Source organism: Vidua chalybeata, chromosome 13 (genome assembly GCF_026979565.1).
Source record: "Vidua chalybeata isolate OUT-0048 chromosome 13, bVidCha1 merged haplotype, whole genome shotgun sequence".
Lineage (NCBI taxonomy): Eukaryota > Metazoa > Chordata > Aves > Passeriformes > Viduidae > Vidua > Vidua chalybeata.
This window is the reverse complement of record NC_071542.1, coordinates 8183758-8204718: the sequence shown is the minus strand read 5'-3', so window position 1 is coordinate 8204718 and position 20961 is coordinate 8183758. Positions and strand designations below refer to the sequence as shown.

General features: G+C 37.0%; 1 protein-coding gene across 1 annotated transcript in view; it reads right to left on the bottom strand.

The window, feature by feature from the left end:
- The window catches only part of WDR72 (WD repeat domain 72), a 100199-nt gene extending 79540 nt beyond the window's left edge, over window positions 1–20659 (bottom strand). Inside the window, exons 1-9 of the mRNA XM_053954793.1 lie at window positions 20601–20659; window positions 12037–12198; window positions 10884–10990; window positions 7818–7896; window positions 4883–5057; window positions 4330–4406; window positions 2538–2657; window positions 1299–1444; window positions 837–937 (exon numbers count right to left, since the gene is read on the bottom strand). Of these exons, the coding sequence (XP_053810768.1) occupies window positions 837–937; window positions 1299–1444; window positions 2538–2657; window positions 4330–4406; window positions 4883–5057; window positions 7818–7896; window positions 10884–10990; window positions 12037–12189 (958 nt within the window). The 5' untranslated portion in view covers window positions 12190–12198; window positions 20601–20659. The remainder of the gene's footprint in view (window positions 1–836; window positions 938–1298; window positions 1445–2537; window positions 2658–4329; window positions 4407–4882; window positions 5058–7817; window positions 7897–10883; window positions 10991–12036; window positions 12199–20600) is intronic.
- Window positions 20660–20961: the final 302 nt, after the last annotated feature.

Genomic DNA, 20961 nt, shown 5'->3' with positions numbered 1-20961 from the left:
TTCCAACACAGCTGTGTCCATTTGAGATACCCATCTACACAGTAACTTCAAGTTTTAAATTCGTGTGACATGCTCTGCTAAATATAAATTCTCAAACAAAAATATAGAGATCAGCTACTTTTTCAGCTTCCTCTTTTCTTAACATTAGAGGCTTCTTCAAGCCAAGACCACAGTTCTGAAGAGAGTCATATGTGTTTCATTTTATGCACTCTGGGTATATCAGTCTGCTCACAGTGCAACAAAGTTCTGCATGTGATTATGCCTCTGAAGGTGCAAGCCAGTAGTATTCTGGATAAAATGCCACAGATTCAGACCCCTTCAATTTCAGGCGGATACACAACCTATTTATATAGTTACACTGAAACATGCATACATTCATAAAACAAGAACTAAGTAACTTGCTTACATTTTGCTCATGGGTTGCCTTTTTTGATTTTGATTTTATGGCATGGTTGTATTTGTTGAGAAATTTTATTATTATTAGTTTTTACAGATTTGAAAGTAGAAGCTTCTAAAAATATTTTAGACCACATCTTTGTTAAAAAATATTTTTCTTTTTGCCAAAATTAGAGAAAATAAACAAGAACCAGTCTACCTGGAACTGAAGAGATAAAGGCATTTTTCCACTGCGGAAAAAAACTAAATATAGCCAAAAATCAGACAAAATACATTATGAGCCTCTTCAAGTTTGTAATTAACAATTTAAAAATGAAGGAATAAATATTACTCCTTGTTTTTATAGAACAATTAAATCTGTTGATGAATTTATAAGTTCTTCTGGGATTATTCAGGTTATTGCAAACAGACAATAAATAAACTTTCAAACCCTTATGAATTTACCTTATTTTCCTTCATACCAGTAAAGCTGAGTAAATGAGCATAAACTGTTTCCTTCAGCGCCTTCCCATCAGCAGGGTACATGCTTTTAGAAAGGCCACTGTATAATTAAACAAGAAATTTTAAACTTACAAGCTTTAGAAAGTCATTTTTTAGAAACCAGAACAGTAACATCCAAGAGTCCCAAGTTCAATTAAAGGTAACCAAATAAGTAATTACAGGAGACTTTTTGAAATCACTGCACCAGCTGCCCAAGTTCTACATGGCTAATCTTATTCCTATGTCCCCTGCTGTGTCAAACAAAGACTGAGGGCTGCCAAACTCAGGGTAAATCTTTGAGTGCCAAAGAGGTTTTGTTCTGGTTTTTGATCATTTGCAACATGCAGAGATTTTCCATAGTAACCCTCCCAAAGTTCATCTTGTACCTGAACTTTTTGTGTGAATTTCCCATCTGAGCCCACCTGTTTAGCAGCTGGTAGATGTAACTGTGGCCATCTTCTGTCCAGATGATAAGTCTGTAAGCTGCCAGCACTTCCCCACCAGCAAAGCACTGACCACTCTTACAGAATTCAGTACAAAGCAAGGAGAAATCACAATAATCATAGACCTAAGTTCAGAAAAACAACAAAATATAAACAAAGAGTATTGGCAAATTCATAAACCTAAACTGGGTTTGGGCACTGAATCAGGAAGTAGAACATGAGTTCCACTCTTCAGAGTTGAGCAACTATTTTTAAAGCCTAACATGTTTTGAAAATAACAAACTACTGCAAAGTCATAGTCAAACCATACTGTTCAAAATTAAAGAAACTGACAGTTAAAAAAGAACACCCAAAAGGTAGCACTAGGGTCTTATATTATAGAAATTAATAGAAAACAATGCATGTTACAGATATTTTCCCATGAAAAGTGGAAAATCCATTCTACACATGAACTTCCTCTATAAATGCTTTCGTATAGAATTTAGGTAGACCAAGAGGCATCTCAAAGATAGCCTACATTATTTGAAGTTGATCCAGGTATATGGGAAATTTTTTGACTCATTCCTGTACCCACAGAGATGTTGGAATCAGGTATACATGTTAAAATAAATCTGAGTGATTAGTGTAAGAGAAATTTTGTAGCACTGGAAAAAAAAAATACAGATTTTTTTTTTTTTACAATAAATTTCAGTTTAAATAAGTAAGTTTCCTCTAAAACTGTTATTCATTTTTCTTTAAATTTTAGTTCATTTATTATAGCTTCAAGAAAAAGCAATATAGCCTGGAGTCTTCAGTTTTGCTGCTGCTATCAACAAACAAAGGTCCTCAACTACTGAGGACTTGCCAACTGTGAGTACTTCTGTCATACTTAAACAGGGATTTTTATTCTTTGTCTCCCTTTCAAATGCACTGTGGAGGGGACTATAATGCACTCAGTGCTCTAAAACTGTCTAATACTTAAATCCCCCTTCTATCCAGCCAATTTGGAGTTAAACTTTAAAAGCAGAATTACATTCATAAAAAATAAAAGCTTCATCTCTTTCACACAGTTAAGATAAGCCAAGAAGTGTTGCAGGCATAATTGTATCTGAATTTGTATCTGAATTTGTGAACACTTTCTTTAACCTAAGGAGAAAAACAAGTATCTGCATGTAAGAATCATAATAGCTTTTCAAAATGAACAACATTAAAAAGAAAGTGCGATTCTCAATAACGTACCTGCCAGCACATGGAGGACACAATAAGAAGGAGCCTTTCCGTGTAAGTACAAAATCTTACTGCTTGACAGTTTATACAGTCCAGAGATTTTGATTCCTTCTCGCACACACTTTGTTTCTCCTTTACAGCACAGAGGGGAAAAAAGCTATACAATTTGTTTCAGATATCTGAGCTTTTAGGATAGAAACAACTCACTGAAATTTCAAAATTCAAAGCAATACATAATTCATAATTAACAAGAGAAAGACAACATGTTCACAACTAACATGTAAACCGAAGAATGTAAACATTTAGTGTGGCTCAGACTGTGATCTCACTTTAAAAAATGCTAATGAACGTGGAGAAGGACCAAAGGCAGGGAGTATCTGCTAGGTATTCTTCAGTGAAAAAATAGCTACACCACCTATAAAACAGAGGATCAGACTCAGAAAAGCTGATGAATATTTTACTTTCCCACTCATTCTTCTTGCAACCCAGACAGTGAGACAGTGGTATTGCCATATGTCTTGTTTGCTCTTAACACCTTTAAAGGTAGTGCAAAATTAATTCATTTTCTTAGCTTTGTATTGCTTTGTACTGTTAAAAACAATATATGTATTTTCACATTTTTTTGTGGGAATATCAGACATATTAAAGTCATCACATTCAAAATTATTCTATTGGAATTATATTTATCAATTATTGATTTAATCACTTAAAATGCATTTTTTTTTCTGTTTAAGATACCAACAATCTCAAAACTTCTCAGAGAAGAGAATGGCTATAAAACTGAAAGCCATTTTCTTACAAGATCTTGCAGCTTCAGTTAATTCCAAGTAAATCCAACAATATTTATTAAAATGCTGCTTTTTAGAATTTAGCTGAATTGTTACGAACTTTGCAACAGTCCCTCCACAAAAGGTGCCCTCAGGCAGTAAAAAGACTGCACCACACCATATGTTCCTCTGACATCTGTAATCAGTTGTTAGAATCCTCAGAATTTTTACAACACAGCAGTGGGGTTTGCTCTAGGAATGTCAAAAAGATGCACCCACTCCAAAACACCACAGATAAATCAAAAACACCAGGATGGTATCAAATGTGGCATTCACCTCAGGGGCCTGATTCTACCCATGAACAAGTAGTGTTGCCCACACCCTGGCCTGTCCAGCCAGGCAGCAATGAGTTACCAATGTTCAGAGAAGTCTGTTGATATTTTGCCATTTCTGTCTCACTGTTGAAGTCCCTTTGTGAATCTAGCTTTTAGAGCATAACTAAAACACAAAAATTGCATCACAATTCTAACACCTGTTCATGGAAGGTGACAGATGCTGAGAATATTAACCTAAAAAAGAGTGAGTTTGAAGATGGAAAAATAGGACACTTGACACAGCAAGAGTCTTTTTCAAGTGAAGATAGCATTGTGAAAAGCAGACCGAGGAAAACAAAATCTAAAGGACCGTTTTGAAGAGAATAACAAGGGTGAAGAGGGAGTACAAAGGCCAATATTGAAGGGCTTTGAGTTTAAAGGACAGAGTGAAGGGGCTCAAAGACATTATCAGGATAGCAGGAAAGCACTGCAGCTTAAACACCCTGGAATATGAAAAGACAAGAAGCCTGGCCAAAAGATAGCACAGTTGTCAAGGCGAGAGCTGTCCAATGGCCCAATTTTAAATAATGCCATGAAGGTGTGTTTTCAGAATTTTCTAACAAAAGTAATACAATCTATTTAATACACATCCAGAAGACGTAAATTCATTCATATTCTGCTTCAATGTAGCCTTTACTTGAGAACATTCATGTTAACACTGACCTGAATGCTATTCAGAGATGAAGACAGGTCCCATACTTTGAGAACTCCAGCTACAGACACTGCAACTAAAGAGTCTTCTGTGAAAAGTTAACAGTGAGATAGTCAACTTGAAGCCAAGTATAAACAGGCCCTTTCTATTCAGCACTAAAACAAGGATTCTTCAGGACACTGCTTATGTGAAATATCAGTTTTACACAAAAAAATTAAATTATATACAGAAATACAAAACATGTAAACAAGCAGTGACTAATGTATTAACAGAAGGCACAGAACTGTGGTATTGTGCCTTTAATTTACCCAATATTACAAAACTTATTTATACTTAAATCCAAGAGCTTACAGCCAGTATAGAACATGCTTTTTTCTCTAAAAACATATTAAATAAAAGAGGAGCCTTAAAAACACCTCTTGTGCTATCAATGAAACCTTAACTTCTTCTACATAACAGCTCTGTGAAACAAATTAATATCAAATCAAGCAGGAACATACCATCTATGTAGAAATATTTTATCACAATTTGATTTACCAATATAAATACATGTAAAACATATACCTTGAATTCTTGCAGAGTGGACAATACACATACAATTTATCCAGTCAGAAGACTGAGATGATGATAAAGTGTGAAGAACACCCAAAGTTTTAGCATCAATAATTAGAACATCTTGATATTCTCCACAACAAAGAAGCCAGCCTTCACCTGTCATTCGGAATGAGCAATGGTAATACTGTCCAAATGGAAAGCAGAGAGTCAGCACACAGATACACAAATGGCATGAAGATTTTTCACACTGAACATGTCATAATCAACATTTGTAGCATCACTAAAAAAAAGCTAAGGCATATGTGAAACCATACCCAATATTGCTAGTGACACTAGCAAGGCACACAGCTTAGTAAAAGGTGCTTCAGCCTGAAAGCAGCACCTGTCCCTCCTAAATATTAGGATTTTTGTAATTTTTGGAAGAAAGCCAGGTGTTAATTTTGCCTATAAATTGCTAAGGAGTTTGAGACTTGTTTCTCTGAGAGGCCCCTCTCCAAACATTTCATAAAGCTCCTGTCATCAACAGTTATATGAAAAGGAAGAATCAGATAAAGATGCAGAATATTCATAATTAAATTTTTCATAATTAATTGCTGATTACTCTCCAGGAAGGATTTATACTCCATAGGATATTCTTCATTATGACATTAAACACCCAGTGTTCAGAAGATTCTTTCTCAGCAATCACAAAGGGAAAAAAACCAACAGACAAAGCAAAGAAACAGAGACAGAGTACAGAGTGACTATGAGGATTTCTTTTTTGCTAGGTGTTTTATATGTGCAAGGACATCTGCATTGCATCTCTAGCTGTAATTGTAAACAATTTCTATAAATGCATAAGCAGACACCTCAAAGCAGATTTACATTTAACACTAATCTTAAAGGAAACAATCATCTAGTCAGACAAAAGTATCAGACAACCCAAAAAAACTGCACCTCATTTACAAACTTTCTGTATCGTTTTAGTTATATAATAATTTTTATTTTTTTTCAGTAAACTAACTGAAGTGTGTAGTAAAAATAACTGGAAATAGGATAAATAGTACTACAGATATAATGAATAAAATATATGGCAGAAATTATTAGAATTTACAATTACTGTTACCATTAAATTAGGCTTGAAATACAGGATTTTTATAGTCAGTAATTCCTGAGAAAATTCCACACTTGTTAAGATCCACAAATGTTTAAGTGTTGACCCTGGTGTTAAATTTCATTTCAAATGGCAAATATTCAGTTTGCACTACTTGACATCTGCCATTCATAGCTAAATCATCCACACTGAACAAAAGGAACCTACTAGAGCAGATAAGTTAGTAGTTCAATTAAAACCAAACATCAACTACAGCACAAGCAACCATTCCCCATGGAACAACAAGAAAATAATCTACAACAAAAAACACACACAAAAAACCACAATTTATTATAGTATCTGAAGGCTGCATTCTAAGAATACTTTCCCCTCCCAGCAACACCTACTTTTCCCTAAGAAAGCTTTCCTGTTAGATGTTCCTATTTTCCTTCAACTGTCTTGCCTAAGTTATTAAACAAATATTACTAGCCACAATTAGGTTTAGCTCACTTCTAATAGAGAGGAACTACCTATTTTCTCCAAGTATTTGCTACACTTATTTGAAAGGCAAGAATGAATATTCTCTCTGATCTTCACAAAAAAATGTACAGATTGTCAGCTAATCAACTAGACCAGATTTGCCTACTTCCCTGCAGAACTTGTCGGTAATTTCATCTATTAAAATCTAATTAAGTACTAGAACCTAGTACTAGCAAGTCATATTGCTCCTTAAATTATCATTTAAGTATGGCTTTGTTTGTGTACATACATCCATTTAAGGAATCTATATGCTTTAAGCATATGCACAATAAAAGTGCAGAATAATTCTTAATTTATGTCCTTATACACATATATATCTGTAAAAAAATTAAGAAGTTAATCTTCCATTATTTTTGTTGACAATATATCCAAGGTTTTTCCTCTTCCCTTTACAATTAACAACCGTATTTGAACTCCTCATATCAAAGTAGTGTCAGGAAAAACACTTTCTTCTGGAAGCTTTAAAAATTTTGGTTTCCAAATTGGCTGTGCTTTGGTGTTACATGAAGGCTCAGATACCCATCATTTGGAGCCTTAGTTCCATCTTCGACTTCCTCACTGAAGAAAACCAGCATTTTAACTAACACAGGAACCCTGAGCTTCTCCTCCACGAAGATATCCAGAAAAAAGCCACATCCCAGAATCAAACTAATAGATGTTGGGCCCCTCAGTCTCACTCACATGTGTATTTCAAACTCTCCCACACTCCAAAATCTAGATACTTCTTTTACCTGGATACAGTTTCAACCAGACACACAAAATTATCTGAAGCAATATTGAAAGTCTCTGACAATAAGGGATTTGTCCTACAGTTCTGCAGTGAATGAAAGTGTATTTTTGAAAATCAGGTGAACTCTCTTAGAGGTCATGAGTTCTGCACCAAAACCATTCAAAAGCTTAAAAATAAGTCTTTCAGCAGACTGTCTCACAATGTTTGGCCAGATTACTTGTACTTTTAAAATGTCATGAAAAAGTCAACATCAAACTTGAAGCTTCCATGCAATTTTAACAAGACAAGAGCAAAGATTAAGAGCATTTCACTTGGCTACCTAATACACAAACAGTAAGTTAATCAATACTGCATTTCAAATATTTGCAGCTCAAAAATAATCAGTCTGATTTGATTAAGGAATGCAGAGAAAAGTAAAAGTCTCAATTCTTTTCTTAGGAAAAAAGAAACTGAAAAAAGATATAAAAACTACTTATACTGTGATAGGGTCTTTTCTCCTATATTACAAGCCATACATTTAAAACTGTTTCTGAAAAATATCATGTTAATAAAGCAAAACTCTTGTAATGAACAGAGACCCCATGAAAAGCTGCTATACTTACATGGATTGCTGTATGCCTATAAGGAAGCTTTGCGTTCTCAATGCACTGTCCACTAGTGACATTCCAAACACACATCTCCCTGCCAAAGATAACTTCGTATTATTCTCTGTCATTTCCACTCAATTGGCTGGAATAATTTTGTGCCACCAAGTTTTTCTTTAATGCTGTATTTAAGTGCAGTCCGGTCATTTATAAAGCTTTTTGTTACAGATTGCTGGGTAAGAAAATGTAGTCATTAGCAGGGGATGACATACAGTATCTGTTTCTTTTTGTTTTGGTAATTACACCCTGCTGCCTTGCAACCAACCTGACTTTAAGACCAACTCTGGTCTACAACAAATTGTAGGCATACTGCCATTACAGCTCGTCAACATGTCACTGTAACTATCTGTCACTGCAACTACATCCTCCTGAAAATGATTCATTTCACTGAACTTAAACCACACGTTTCGGAAAGCATCATGCATCTTCTCCCACATCAGACTTCAGTTCTTGAGGAACAACGTTTGTTAAGAAGAAACAGTGCCATCATGAGGCTGTTCCCAAAATCTGCTCTCAACACACTCAACCACCTGAGTACCTGTGCAACACTACAGCTGCACTTGGACACATTTAAGGTTGTTTGAGAGAGACTTTGGCACACCTTCCTTATCTATACATTATTCAACATGCAGTGGGACTGGATTACAAGAGACAATCAAATTAAATGTTGTAAATGAGGCTGTATACCTTATCATAGCTCAGCAACTGAATGTTAAACTTTGATGCTTTTAGATTTCATTAAAAAAACAAACATTACTTCCAGAACTGAAACATTAATTTCATTATTTCTGACATTACATTGTAAGAAATTTTCTGTATCAAGACTTAAAGAATACACTGGAGAGAGTATTTTATTATATAAGAAATACTACTTAATGATTTACATTTTAACTTACCCACTTTCCCATTTGATGCTAAACTCAAAGCATTATTTCTTAATATTTTTCAGCTGAGCAATAGCAGGATCAAAGTTGGTAGATCCAAAGACAGAACTAAAGTGAAAGCTTTACACTGTTAAATATTTCAGAGCAGTGCTTTTCTCTTTGTTTATATCAGAACTTTACTGCTTTAGCTACATTACTGTGATACATGTATCACAAACATGTAAACATGCACAAATGAGACCAGAATGTGAGAATATAACTTCAGCTTCTGGATAATGCAATCAATTTACTGTGTGTACTAATAAGAAGTGAGCAATATCACACATTCCATAGAACATATGCTGTAGGAAAGGTCTGTCACTCATAGGACATCACTGAGAACTCATGAATCATTAGAGATTCATTTACAAACTTTCATATTAGAAGTACAAAAAATAATGTTCAGTGCTCATTCTTCTGGGATTAGTCAGTTATAGAAACTCTGAAAATAATCTGGAGTGGAACAGGGAACATGATCATAGAATCGTCTTCCATAAGATTTCTTCCATCCTTACTACAAGGAGATAGAAGCTTGAAAATGGCAGAAGTGAATTATTCACAAGCCAGAAAAGGCATTTTGGCAAACTCTCCATCTCCTGAAGACAAGGATTCCTACTTGTAATTACCTCAACTTCATGTTGCAACCTTACAGGAATCAGTATGCTTTGCACTTATGTAATACAGGTGGGAAGTCAGCAGCAATTTGGTAAAAGTGAGCATTTAAAGGGGCCAGAAGACAATTCAGTCCGACCTACACACATTCCAAACAAGTCTAATGATCCCTTCAGAGCTATAATCTTTAGGATGTGAACATCCCTGTATGGTATATCTACAGCAATATCCTCATTTGTTTCTTAACACTTCCCACTCCAGTTTTTTTGGAAATATATCTTTGCTCCCAGTATGATCTGAAAGCAGTATTGCACTAACAGAACGTCCAAACTGGGATGAAAAGCAGCTTCATCTCTTCATCTCAGAACCCTTGGATAGAACTTAGAAGGGCAATAAAAAACTGGTTGTGTAGATTTCTCACCCTCTCTGCACATCAACAGTAATGTTTACCACTACCTGTCCAGCGAGGCTGTCTAATCTTTCAAGATTAACAAACCTGAAATAGTTTTTTTGCAGGTTACCCCTTTGTAGTATATTCATGATTGAATGAGAGACTCCACCAGGGATCCTAGCAGCTGGAAAGGATAAATAAGCTACTCAGTGAGAAACCAGTAGCCTTAAGGTGTTGGGAGGTACAGCTTAAAGGACAATTGACAGTTACTCTTCATGGAAAGCCATTTTAACAGCACTGCCCTGTTAATTAGAAAAGATGAACCACCACCCCCCCCCCCCCCCCAAAAAAAAAGGAATATAATTAAGCAGCAAGACAAAATTGCTTAAGAAAGCCCTTAAAGGAAATAAGCAGCTAGCCCTGTTTTCAACAGATGAAATCCTAACAGGTCTTCAGACTGCAGCTGAAAAGGTTATCAAATATTCTTAAGTGTAACCTAGCAGAAACACAGGAAGTAGTTTGACTCAAGTGACAGGCTATGTCATAACAAACACATAGCAGAAAAGCTGCAAGATCAGGGCCCTCTGAAAGGATATTCTCCAAAACAGCACATCATATTTAAATACAGAAAAGGAGCACATATGCCTTTAATTCATGGCCATTCTGTTTCCATACATACTGACTGAGGAACCATAAACCAAATTAGAGTACATTAGCCGTTTTACTGGTTCAGTTCTCAAGACTGAGCTCAGGAAGAAACAGAAAAACACCATGATATTCAAATGCTGTTGAATTGCTGATGCCCCCCAATAGCCCATTAATTTCCCTTTGAATAGGGTCTAGCCAACCCCTTTGAATAATTCCTTTTTTCTGTCCATTAAGTGGATATGTGAATTTGCCAAACCTTTCTGTTGCCCACTGGAGAAGCTCTTAGTTGGACCATTGTATATTAACAATGTAGTCACTATCCTAAGTAGCTGCTATCATTTTATTATCATGGAAGCAGATTGAAACATTTCTGCAAATGCAAAATCTGACCTACACTTGACACACATTTCATGATTTAAGAAAGGAATAATTGAATATTCAGTTACCTACCCATTTTCAGCAGCACTTACTACATATGGCTGTTTCTCAAACTCTCTTGCTTTTGCCAAACAAGTCACAGAAGCAGTATGGCCAAAGAGAATTTCTTTGGATGAAATCTAGGAGAATAATATAATGATTTATCTTAAACAATTTTTGTATAAACTAAGGATATCATACACCAAGAGAATATTACTTTTTTTATAATTACTTGTGTTTTTATAATTACTTACAATTATATATTACAATATATCATTGTCAAGCTGCTTCATAGTCTTACGTTCTTCCATCATGTTTCTGGAATGCAGAATGACGTGGAAAAATTTTTATGCAGTTTGCATAAAGCTAAGTTTTTGTATTCACTGCATTCATCTTCTGAAGAATGTATGGAACATCAAATGTTACAAAACAGGCAACCTGCAGGACATCTCTGACCTTCATCCTACAGCATGCACCAAAAGTGGCACAGTGAAGTAAAAACTGATAAAGCTCTCAAGCACGTGTTTCATACCACATGTTTAAATAACCTGATTATCATCACTACATGCAAAGGTCTTAACTGGAAAAGGTAGCCTCATAAAAGTGCAAACTTTCAGACTGTGTTTGAGTCCAAATGGGGAAACTAAATATAAAAAAAAATATATAAATATAGTTCTAGAAACACAGAATAAAAAAAACCCCAGGAACTGTTTTACTCTGCTCCATTCTGAGGAAAATAAATATGAAATAAAGCAGTAATTTGCATCTTGGTTATATCAAAAATAAAAATTTCATCATGCTGCCTCCATCTTGGTAGACAGATTTTGTTTTATAAATATTTTTTTCTTTAAATGACAGGTCATGCTTAGCAATTGATTTACAAAAGAAAAAAATATTCACAAGATATGAATCATGGTAATTGTATATATTTACTTGTTGTCATTGCTCAGAGCACAGTCTCAAATTATAATCCACTGGGCATGCTAATCTGAAAAATTCTCCAAAGTCTGCAAATAACAGGTTGCTTACAGGTGCATTTCACTTTCTGCTTCATGAGTTTCCTATAACAAATATCATACTATCTTTAAAAATTCATCTCAATAAGCACAAGTCTGGATAAACCTATTGCCAATAATAAAAGATAAAACTCCAGTCTATTTGGCAAACTGTTGCACAGTGCACAAACCTGTAAGTCTGATGAAAGATCCCAGAGACATATTTGTCCTTCTTGGCTCCCTGTAACAATGGTCTGCTGGTCATCTGTGATCATCACAGCAGTGATGCTGTGAGAGGGAGCTCTTCTCCCCCACACAGCCACAGCTGGTACTGATGGCTTCATGGTCAACACCTGAAAACAAACACGCCATCATCATCCTAATTAGGATTAAACATAAGAAAATAATCTAAAAAAAGAGGGAATGTAATCAACATCTGGAAGGGAAGTTGCAAAATATTGCTGTAAGATGCTGATAAGCATCTTGAAACACTTTCTTGCTGTTGCCAACATCACACTAACAATTTCAAGGACCAGTACTATCAGAATACTGAGACATCAGCAACAAGAGTCTTGTGCTGCCTCACACAGCCTGGCTCAGCTCTGATGGACTCATGTTGCTCTCCCCAAATGTGGCTGGTGGAATACACACTTCCCCTGTTCCCTCCAACCAGCAGTGCTGCTCATTGGCAGCAGCAGTAGCCAACTGCTGAAGCAGAGGTGGCACAGGAGCAGGGTGTCCATAAAGACTCTGTGATTTCTAGGAAGGTAAGACAAGATAATATGGCCAAAAGGAGAGAACTAGTGGTGAGTCAGGGAGGAAGAGAAAAATGAGGCCCAAGATGGCAAAGCTATACACCTAACTATATACTCTACCATTCTGTAGAATGTCCTAGAGACAAGAAGTAAGGTGGCAGCAGAGGTGCAAGCTGAGAAACAGAGAATGAATAGACTTTGTTGCTCAAGACATGAGTCCCTTGCCCAAAAAAATTTCTCATAGATTTGTCCCTACTGAAAAACATTGATTTAATGGGGTTGTCCATCTGGCTGAGAGCAGTTTTGACTCCCACCAGCTGGGCAACAGACAGACAGATTGACAGCAGTTGACAGATTGAACAATGTCAAAATTGTTTGTATATGTCAGAATGTTATTCTCAAGTGTCAGAAGGAACAGATTTTAAGCTGTTTCAGATTCACCATTATCTAGGGTCACTTAAACAAATATTTTAATTTTTTTTTCCAAAAGTACTGTATGCCACCTATGTCACATTTCTTTTAACCCAGACAGCAATAATATGATTGAAGACATATTTCAGAGCAACCACTTTTCAGCCACTAAACAAAATTCACCTTTCAGAAAAGGTGTGCTTCAATTTGTCCTAGACAAAGAAGAGACACCAGAGCCCTTTGAACAGCCTTAGGAAAAATGAAACAAGATGATACAGTAGTGCAACTGGGAGAACTCAGTCAGAAAACATGACAGTAAAGCTGAACTTTTGTGAGGAGAGACAGGAAGTGGGCAGAACAAAATGCATGACAGCCAGTAACAGTGAGTCAAAGGAAGTAACACAGGAATGATGAGAGATGACATGAAGAGCAGTTCCTGTGATAATTCAGAAAAGACCACAGGACAGAAATGGAGCACAGAAGCAGCCTTTTAAGCTATGCTTAAGGAACCTGTAACCAGCACAACAGTTGAAAGCAGGGACACAGACAAGAGGTATCTTCATGGCTACTACTAAAAGCCTAAAGTGACACAAAACTAAAGAAATGGTATTGCTTCCTGACAAGAAAATGAGATAAAGGCCTCATCTACTGAGAAAAAAAGGCTGAAAAGACTGGTATGGCAGACTATTGAGGTCCTGCCATACAACCTTGACAGAATGCTGAGGGCAGAGGAAGAAGAATCTAAGAAAAGATTGAGGTCATGAGTTCATTAGGCTAAATCCCACTTAGTTTCATATAAAACCTCCTTGTGGATATATAAAAATACTGCAACATTTTATTGTTCCCACCACTAGAATCTGACTTTTCTAAAACATTTTCTTAAAATCGCCAGTCACATGAAGTTACTGGTGAACACTGAAATCCTTTTATCTTGCAGTCTATGCCCTGAAATAAAAGCTGTCCTGGACAATCTTTAATGACACATTTTTTGTTATCAGGTAAGCTTAAAAAGGTTGCCGTTTTCATAGGGCTAATAAAGGGATGACTGCCAAAAGAGTTTGATAAGCCAAATCTTGCATCTTTAAAATGCATTTGCTTGCATATCATGTAGTCTTTTATAGTCGTACCATGGGAGTATTCAATTAGTGTAAAACAACACAAGTAAGCACAATTCAGGTTTGTACTTATCCAAATATTGAATATTAAGTCATAAATTATATTTTTTTTTATATGGGGAGCATAGAATCAGGCTCAATAGTCTTAGCCAAAGACCTACTGCGGAGCAAGTGATTTGAGAGAACTCAAATCAACAGATGTTAAAAAGAAAACAAGCTGATAGAAATTGCTAATGTGGAGATGATTTATCTGCAGACTGTTTAGTTACTCATGAGTAACATGAATAAAAAACTACTGCTAATGACAAAATACTGGTTGTAAGAGAATTGATTTAGACTGAAATGTTACAGGAATATTTTGTATGGTTTCCTTTACATTACGACTGAAGCCCAAGAGAAGGAAAGCAGAAGGCATATTAATTTTTGTATTAATACAGTCCTTAACTTTTTTTCTCCACTTGCTTCTTGGTTTTTTGGATTATGATATTTTGATGCACAAGCCGTTTGAATGAAACCTTTGCTTCTTAGTATAGCATGACTTCACTAGAAATACAGCATATCCACATGGACACATTTTGACAATACTTAGCTTTACCAAATTTTTTAGTGACACTGATGGCACCTAAAGCTAACTTTTTTGAAATAAAATCAACAGATATTTATCAGACTGCTCCTTTTAAAAAGGTAAAAGCTGTTTTCACAAAGTCAAATATTGCCCAAGGCATATCAGAGCTGCATGTAGCTTATCAGCACATGTCAAATTCCTCCAGCTCTACCCACTCAAGCATGTCTGATTTGCAGTATTAACCCATAATTCAACTAGAAATCATGTTTCTCAGTCCTACTGCCCATTTTTCCCTGCTTACAGCCTAATAAGCTTATTTGTGCTGCCCTTATAAGCATACTGCCAACGAGTGCTCTCTCATTACCGAAAAGCTCTAGTTTTAGTTAAAACCATACCAGCCCATCTCACCACTAACTTGTTCCATCACTACCATTCTGTCTCTATTTCTTTTCACACTGAAACCACACCACAAACCATTGTTAACTTGCAAAATCATCCAAATTCTTACAGCTTCAAGGACTTTGGTTGTACTACTTTGGTAGATTTGGACCATTTGTGTAGTATTAAAGTTTAATTTGGAAAGTGGAGTACATAATCTCTTATTCTACATGAGCCATGAGATATTTAAAAGTCTAATCAAAAGCTTTAAGAGGCCAGAAAGCTGAAGGTCTGACCTTGAATGCCTTACTAAGCACATATTTATGCAAGGTCTTTTCCTCATCACTCAGCTTTTTTGACTAGGACTGGTCATGAACTGATGAGAATGAAAAAGGTCAGATTATACCACAAAGAATCAGTGCCATCATAACTTAACATATACTTTCACCATATATAGTAAGTGTATCTTGACTTTGACTCTTCTACTGACCTTAAAACAAAATGAAACAATTGTTAGTTTCTCTATTGGGCTAATCTCAGACGCTGCCATCACTGCTACATAATTACTGCTTAACCTCAGGCACACTCTCCTTCCCCGAGCTGCATTTTCTCAAAATAAAAATTATATCCTTAAAGCCAGTGGCCTGGGAACATAAAAGGTTAGAAGCACAGAGTGGCTGAGGTCTCAGGAGCATGCACACCCAGGCACTCAGTGGTCTGAACTGAGAAATCTGGGTTCTGTTTTGCCCCACTGAGGACTGCAGCACACATTCCATATTGGTTCCTTGCATTTCCAGTTCTTGCTAGAGGCTAAAGAAAGCTTTACTAAATCACACATCCTCAAGATGTTAAACTATCAGCTACAGTTGTAACAATTACACTTCTTGATAAAAAAATAAATACCCTGATCTTTCAATGAGTTCAGAAATAACACTTCTGATAAATATATATATATATATACACCAAGGTCCTTAAAATATAAGGAGCTAAACTCCCCCCAGGGACCTAATCTCAAACAGTTTACCTTATAAAATGCTGGTTGTGACAAACTTCTTTCTCATCACTATAATCCATAAAAAATCTACCAAATACAAATTTATAATTTATTTATAAAAGGAGAAAGACTTCTTACAACACAGTATCACTTTACAGGTAACAGTTAACCTGTAAAAACAACATTTTTGAATTTATAGCCATACTCATTTCATGTTTCCTACACCTTCCAAGCTGTCAATAGAAGGTCACTTTCCTAAAAGCCCAGTTAAATGTCTGGCAATCAATGCAGGCACAAAACAAAACCATGTATAAATTTGCTTATAGTCCTGAAAATAAGCTCGTATCAGAATTTAGCTGTTTGTATTGGATTCAGTAAGTTCCCCCATGCATACCCCATTATATTCATCTTTGTAGTAAAGGCAACCTTAAGGAATTAAAATCTAGGTAGAGCCTAAATTTTTTAATGAGCAGTTCTTATGGTTTTTGTGCTTTTAATCTATCTCATTTTCCTGATCCTGTCTGTTCTTTCATTTCATCTGAAACATTCTTGGTTTCTATACAAGAAAATAAAGTTCTATCAATATTGGTTTTACACTTAGTAAAAAGCTAATCATTTTTATAAGAAGTAGCTTTGCAGTCTACTGGTCCATTCTATGCTGCTTTCACAACTTTCTCTATTTTATGATGCAAATGTTGCACTCTGCTTAAGGATGTTGCATACCATCTCTGGTAATCCATTTTAGGATGTGATGGGAGTGGCCTCAAGACCTGTTGGACTACACCCTAAAGGGCTGGAGTCACTGCTGAGTGACACCCACAGCTCCCTGGGGATGGGGATGTCCTGCTCCTGCAGTCCAAGGGAGCAGAGCACTGGGACCAGCAATCGATACAACCCATTTTAACTAGCAAGAAGCACCTGGTAATACCTTGTTTGTATTTCTTGAACGAGTGACACAAGAAACACTTATTTCATTCCACACAATAATTCACCACAATCAGAAGGAGCACAGTAAGGGCAATACCATCTCCCAGCTGCTGATTACATCAAAGGTTTGCAGCACAAATTCAATTTTATGATGTTAATCTCAACCTGCCACTCAGAAATTTTCTCTGAGGGATATGACTTTTTTTCTCTGGATTTCATTTTAAGAATGATTTTCTTCTTCTACAATCAATAAAGATATGTTTTCATCAAAAGACTCTATCTTGGCAGAATTCAATTGGCCATCTCAAAACCTTTTGGTGACACAATATTAATTAAGATAGTTTATGTTGCACCTAAGCTGGAAAATAGGGCAGTTGAAAAGCCAGCAACTCAACATTTGTGCTGTTCACACTGTCGTAAGATACAGTAAAAGCATCTTCACTTCCTTGAAGTTTTTTTACCTCAAAAACAGTTACATTATATTAAGCTCCCCAGAAAAATATCACAGCATACTTTTTTACTAAGTAGATATATTAAAATTGTGTCCAAAACTATAAATTTCCATTTTCTTCAATGGTCATTAAAGACTTCAACAACATAATAGTTGTTTAAACACATTAGACAAAAATTAATGCATGTGAGCTAACAAACTTGGTTTTAAATCCCATATATCAAGGATCTAAACTAAGTTTAATAAAAAAATATATTATGCAAATATGTGTGTAGAGCTGTAAAAGACATCTTCTCTTAATTAAAAAAAAAACACATTTACTTTTACCATCTGAAATACGGTATCTGAATGTCCTATCAACTACAAGAATGGATATGTCCAGGAAATGAAACCTTGCTTAGGCACTATGCAGAGCCACACACATGCGAGTTATTTGTCACCCCTAAAGCATCAATCATAGAAAAATTATCACCATAAGCCATCTCCAGTGGAGTTACATCCAAATGGCGAAATGCTTTGCAGCAGCAGACTTTCCATCAGGTTTTAGGACAATCACACATCAATTCTTACAGGAAAGCACGTGTGACAGGAGGGGCCATCAGTCTCTGCAGAATGTAAGCTTTGATTTCTATGAAATTCATCTTATTCAAAGATTTTACCCTCAGTTTTATACGTGTTCAGTTATGCCTGGGTTTATTGAAAATAACAGTTTTCCATGCAAGTAAGTGCTCCATCCTTATGCTGGTAAAGGAACAGCTCCTTACATTTCCTTACTTATAAATTGTTTAATGAGCAGAAACGCATTTATGCCCTTTAAAGAGTCAGTGATCCAACATAATCCCAGGTGAATCAAAGGACCTACTAAGGTCGTGTCATCTCCAAGTTTATGGCCTCCAAAACTTCAGGTGTAGAGAGGGATAAACTTTGAGTCTGTGTCAAAATATCCCACAGATACTAGCAAATTCATTTGTAAATGACAGAAGCTTTGATTGACCTGTATTTTTATGAAAGATCACAAATTATGGTTAGCTCATTACAGAACTAGCCAAAATGACAAAATTCATCTTTATTTACACCATTTTAACACAAAAAACATACAATCTGGTAAATTCAAGACACATGAAAGCTAAAACCAAAATTTACAATTATCTCAATCTGACAGGCAGGGAATATGAATCAAAGTTTTATGTCAATAATTTCATCTTCTTTAAGTGACCTTGAATTCATTTAAGACAAAAAACTATGTTGAGCATAGAAAGGTGATGTTTTTGGTTCAGCTACACTGTACTCTGGGATGTTTAAATAACAAACAAAATTGGAATCAGATGGCTAAAATAAAACAACCAGAACATTTCACCAGCCTTTTTTTCAATTGCCATGTAAAAATCATTAATCAATGGTGTAAGCAATTGCATCATAGTGATGATTTCTAAACTCTGACAAGGTACTTTTTTGTCAGTTTTACTCTTTGGATACTCTCAATTAACATACAGATCTCTCTACAGTGTTCTTTGCTACAGGTCATGCAGCTGTTTAGTGTAAACAACTCTGAATGACCTGTTATAGACACAGTCTCACCTACTTCAGTAAAAAGACACTGGTTATTATGAAGCAGGATTGAAGTCCAAAACTTACTCAATGCATTGCAATGCATGGATTGCAGTTTTCTTTACAGTGAACTTCAAACTCTAGCACTGAAAAGTCTTTAAACGACAAAAAAACTCCTGTTGTCACGTAATCAATCCTACTGACACAAACCTTTTGAGCAGACCTACCTCACCACAACAGCCATTTTTTGCAATGAATTAGCCCAAAAAGACCATTGTTCTGTACCAGGGACATCACTGACATTTTAAAATTTCACGATATATTAAGATTACTACTCTTTCTAGCACCAACTAGAAAAGTAATCATGACAGAAATGCCCTAAGACTCTAAGTGAGACAGCCTAACTAATTTTTAATTGAGCAAGTCCCAAGAAAATCCCACCCTTCTACCAGAACAATTTGCAAGAGGAAAAGGGACTGCTGGGAAAAAAATCTGCATGTTACTGCTTTGCATATCCTCAGTAAGGAATACTCAATAACGAATCAACAAAATAGCATAACACTTCAAGGAGCGAATATTTTGCACTCTATATGTTATCACAGTACTAGTTTTCTGCAATAAAGCCTATGAACAGATACATGCCGAGGCAACTGATGGAATCTACGTCATTCACTAAACTCCCCTGAAAACAGAAGTAACAGACATCTAACATCGCTTACCAGACCTGAAATTTACAAAGCCGGTGCTACACGTGCAGAAGACCAACAAAACCTCCCAGAAACCAATGAAATTTACCCAAGTAAGAAAGAATGAACATCTCACCGGCTAAAAAGGCTTCTCACCCACTAAAACAGCCCTGGAGAGCCCACTATTTCCAAACCTGACCTGAGGAAGCGGAGCCTTACCACTGCACAGGGCATCCCCAGCGGGATGAGGGGCAGCTGCCCCGGCAGGGAAGAGGAGGGGTATGAGGGGCAGCTGCCGGGAGCTGCCCTTACCTCCGGCGGCTCCCAGGCACCGCGCACGGGGCAGCGAGGGTGCTGAAGGGACGAGGAAACAGCCGGGACAGGTTTTATCCCGCTGGGGAGCGGTTTTATCCCGCTCGGGAGCGGCAACACCCGGCACGGGCGGCGCGGGCCGGATCCGGCTGGCGCTCCCCAGCGGCACCGCCGCCCTCAGCCCAGCGAGCGAGCTCCCCCGGCTGCTCCCTGCCCCGCTGCTCGGGGCGAAACACGGGCCGGAGAACCAGCGCGTAGGGAAAAGCCGGGCTGCAGCCACTACCGCTGCGCTGCCCTGACGGGGCAGCACTCGGCCTGCCACAAGACGGGCAGGGAGGCCCATCCCACCCCTCAAAGCTGCCCCGCGGGGCGATGAGGCACAGGAAACTGCTCCTCTACCCGCCCTGCCTTAAGTACGGTGAAAAGAACATTTCTGCTGGCAGGAGGAGGGCGGGTGTGATTTCCCGCAGGTGTGGGACCCGCAGCAGCTCTGGGAGTTCGAGGGCCGTCGCCCAGCGCGCTGCACCTGGCGGCGTGAGGGCCGTGCAAAGGCCAGGATGCGTCTTGTAAGGTTCTATTTGAAAACAATTCATAAACTGCACCGAATGAATACCGTAAGAACGGGAAACGTGATACGTGTTCAGTCTTTTTCTTTTTTGTTCAAAGGTTAGTCCTGGAGGAGCTCAGGTCTGCAGGAGGTTCTTGTGAGGAGCGGAGCTGAGTGGGATGTGCGGTGCACAGGTGAGTTCATCTTAACCGCTTAATTATTTATTCACAGGCTCATCTAGGGCTGCAAACAACATCGTGAGACTCATTATATTAAAAAAAATTCTATTTTCAAAAATCATGTCTTCCTACATTTGTTTGCCTAAAGTCCACAGGGAATTGGAAAGATGTCAAAAGATTTAACTATATTTTTATTGCCTATGGTTTTTCTTTTTTAATTCAATAAATGCACTAGCTGGAGTGTGCAA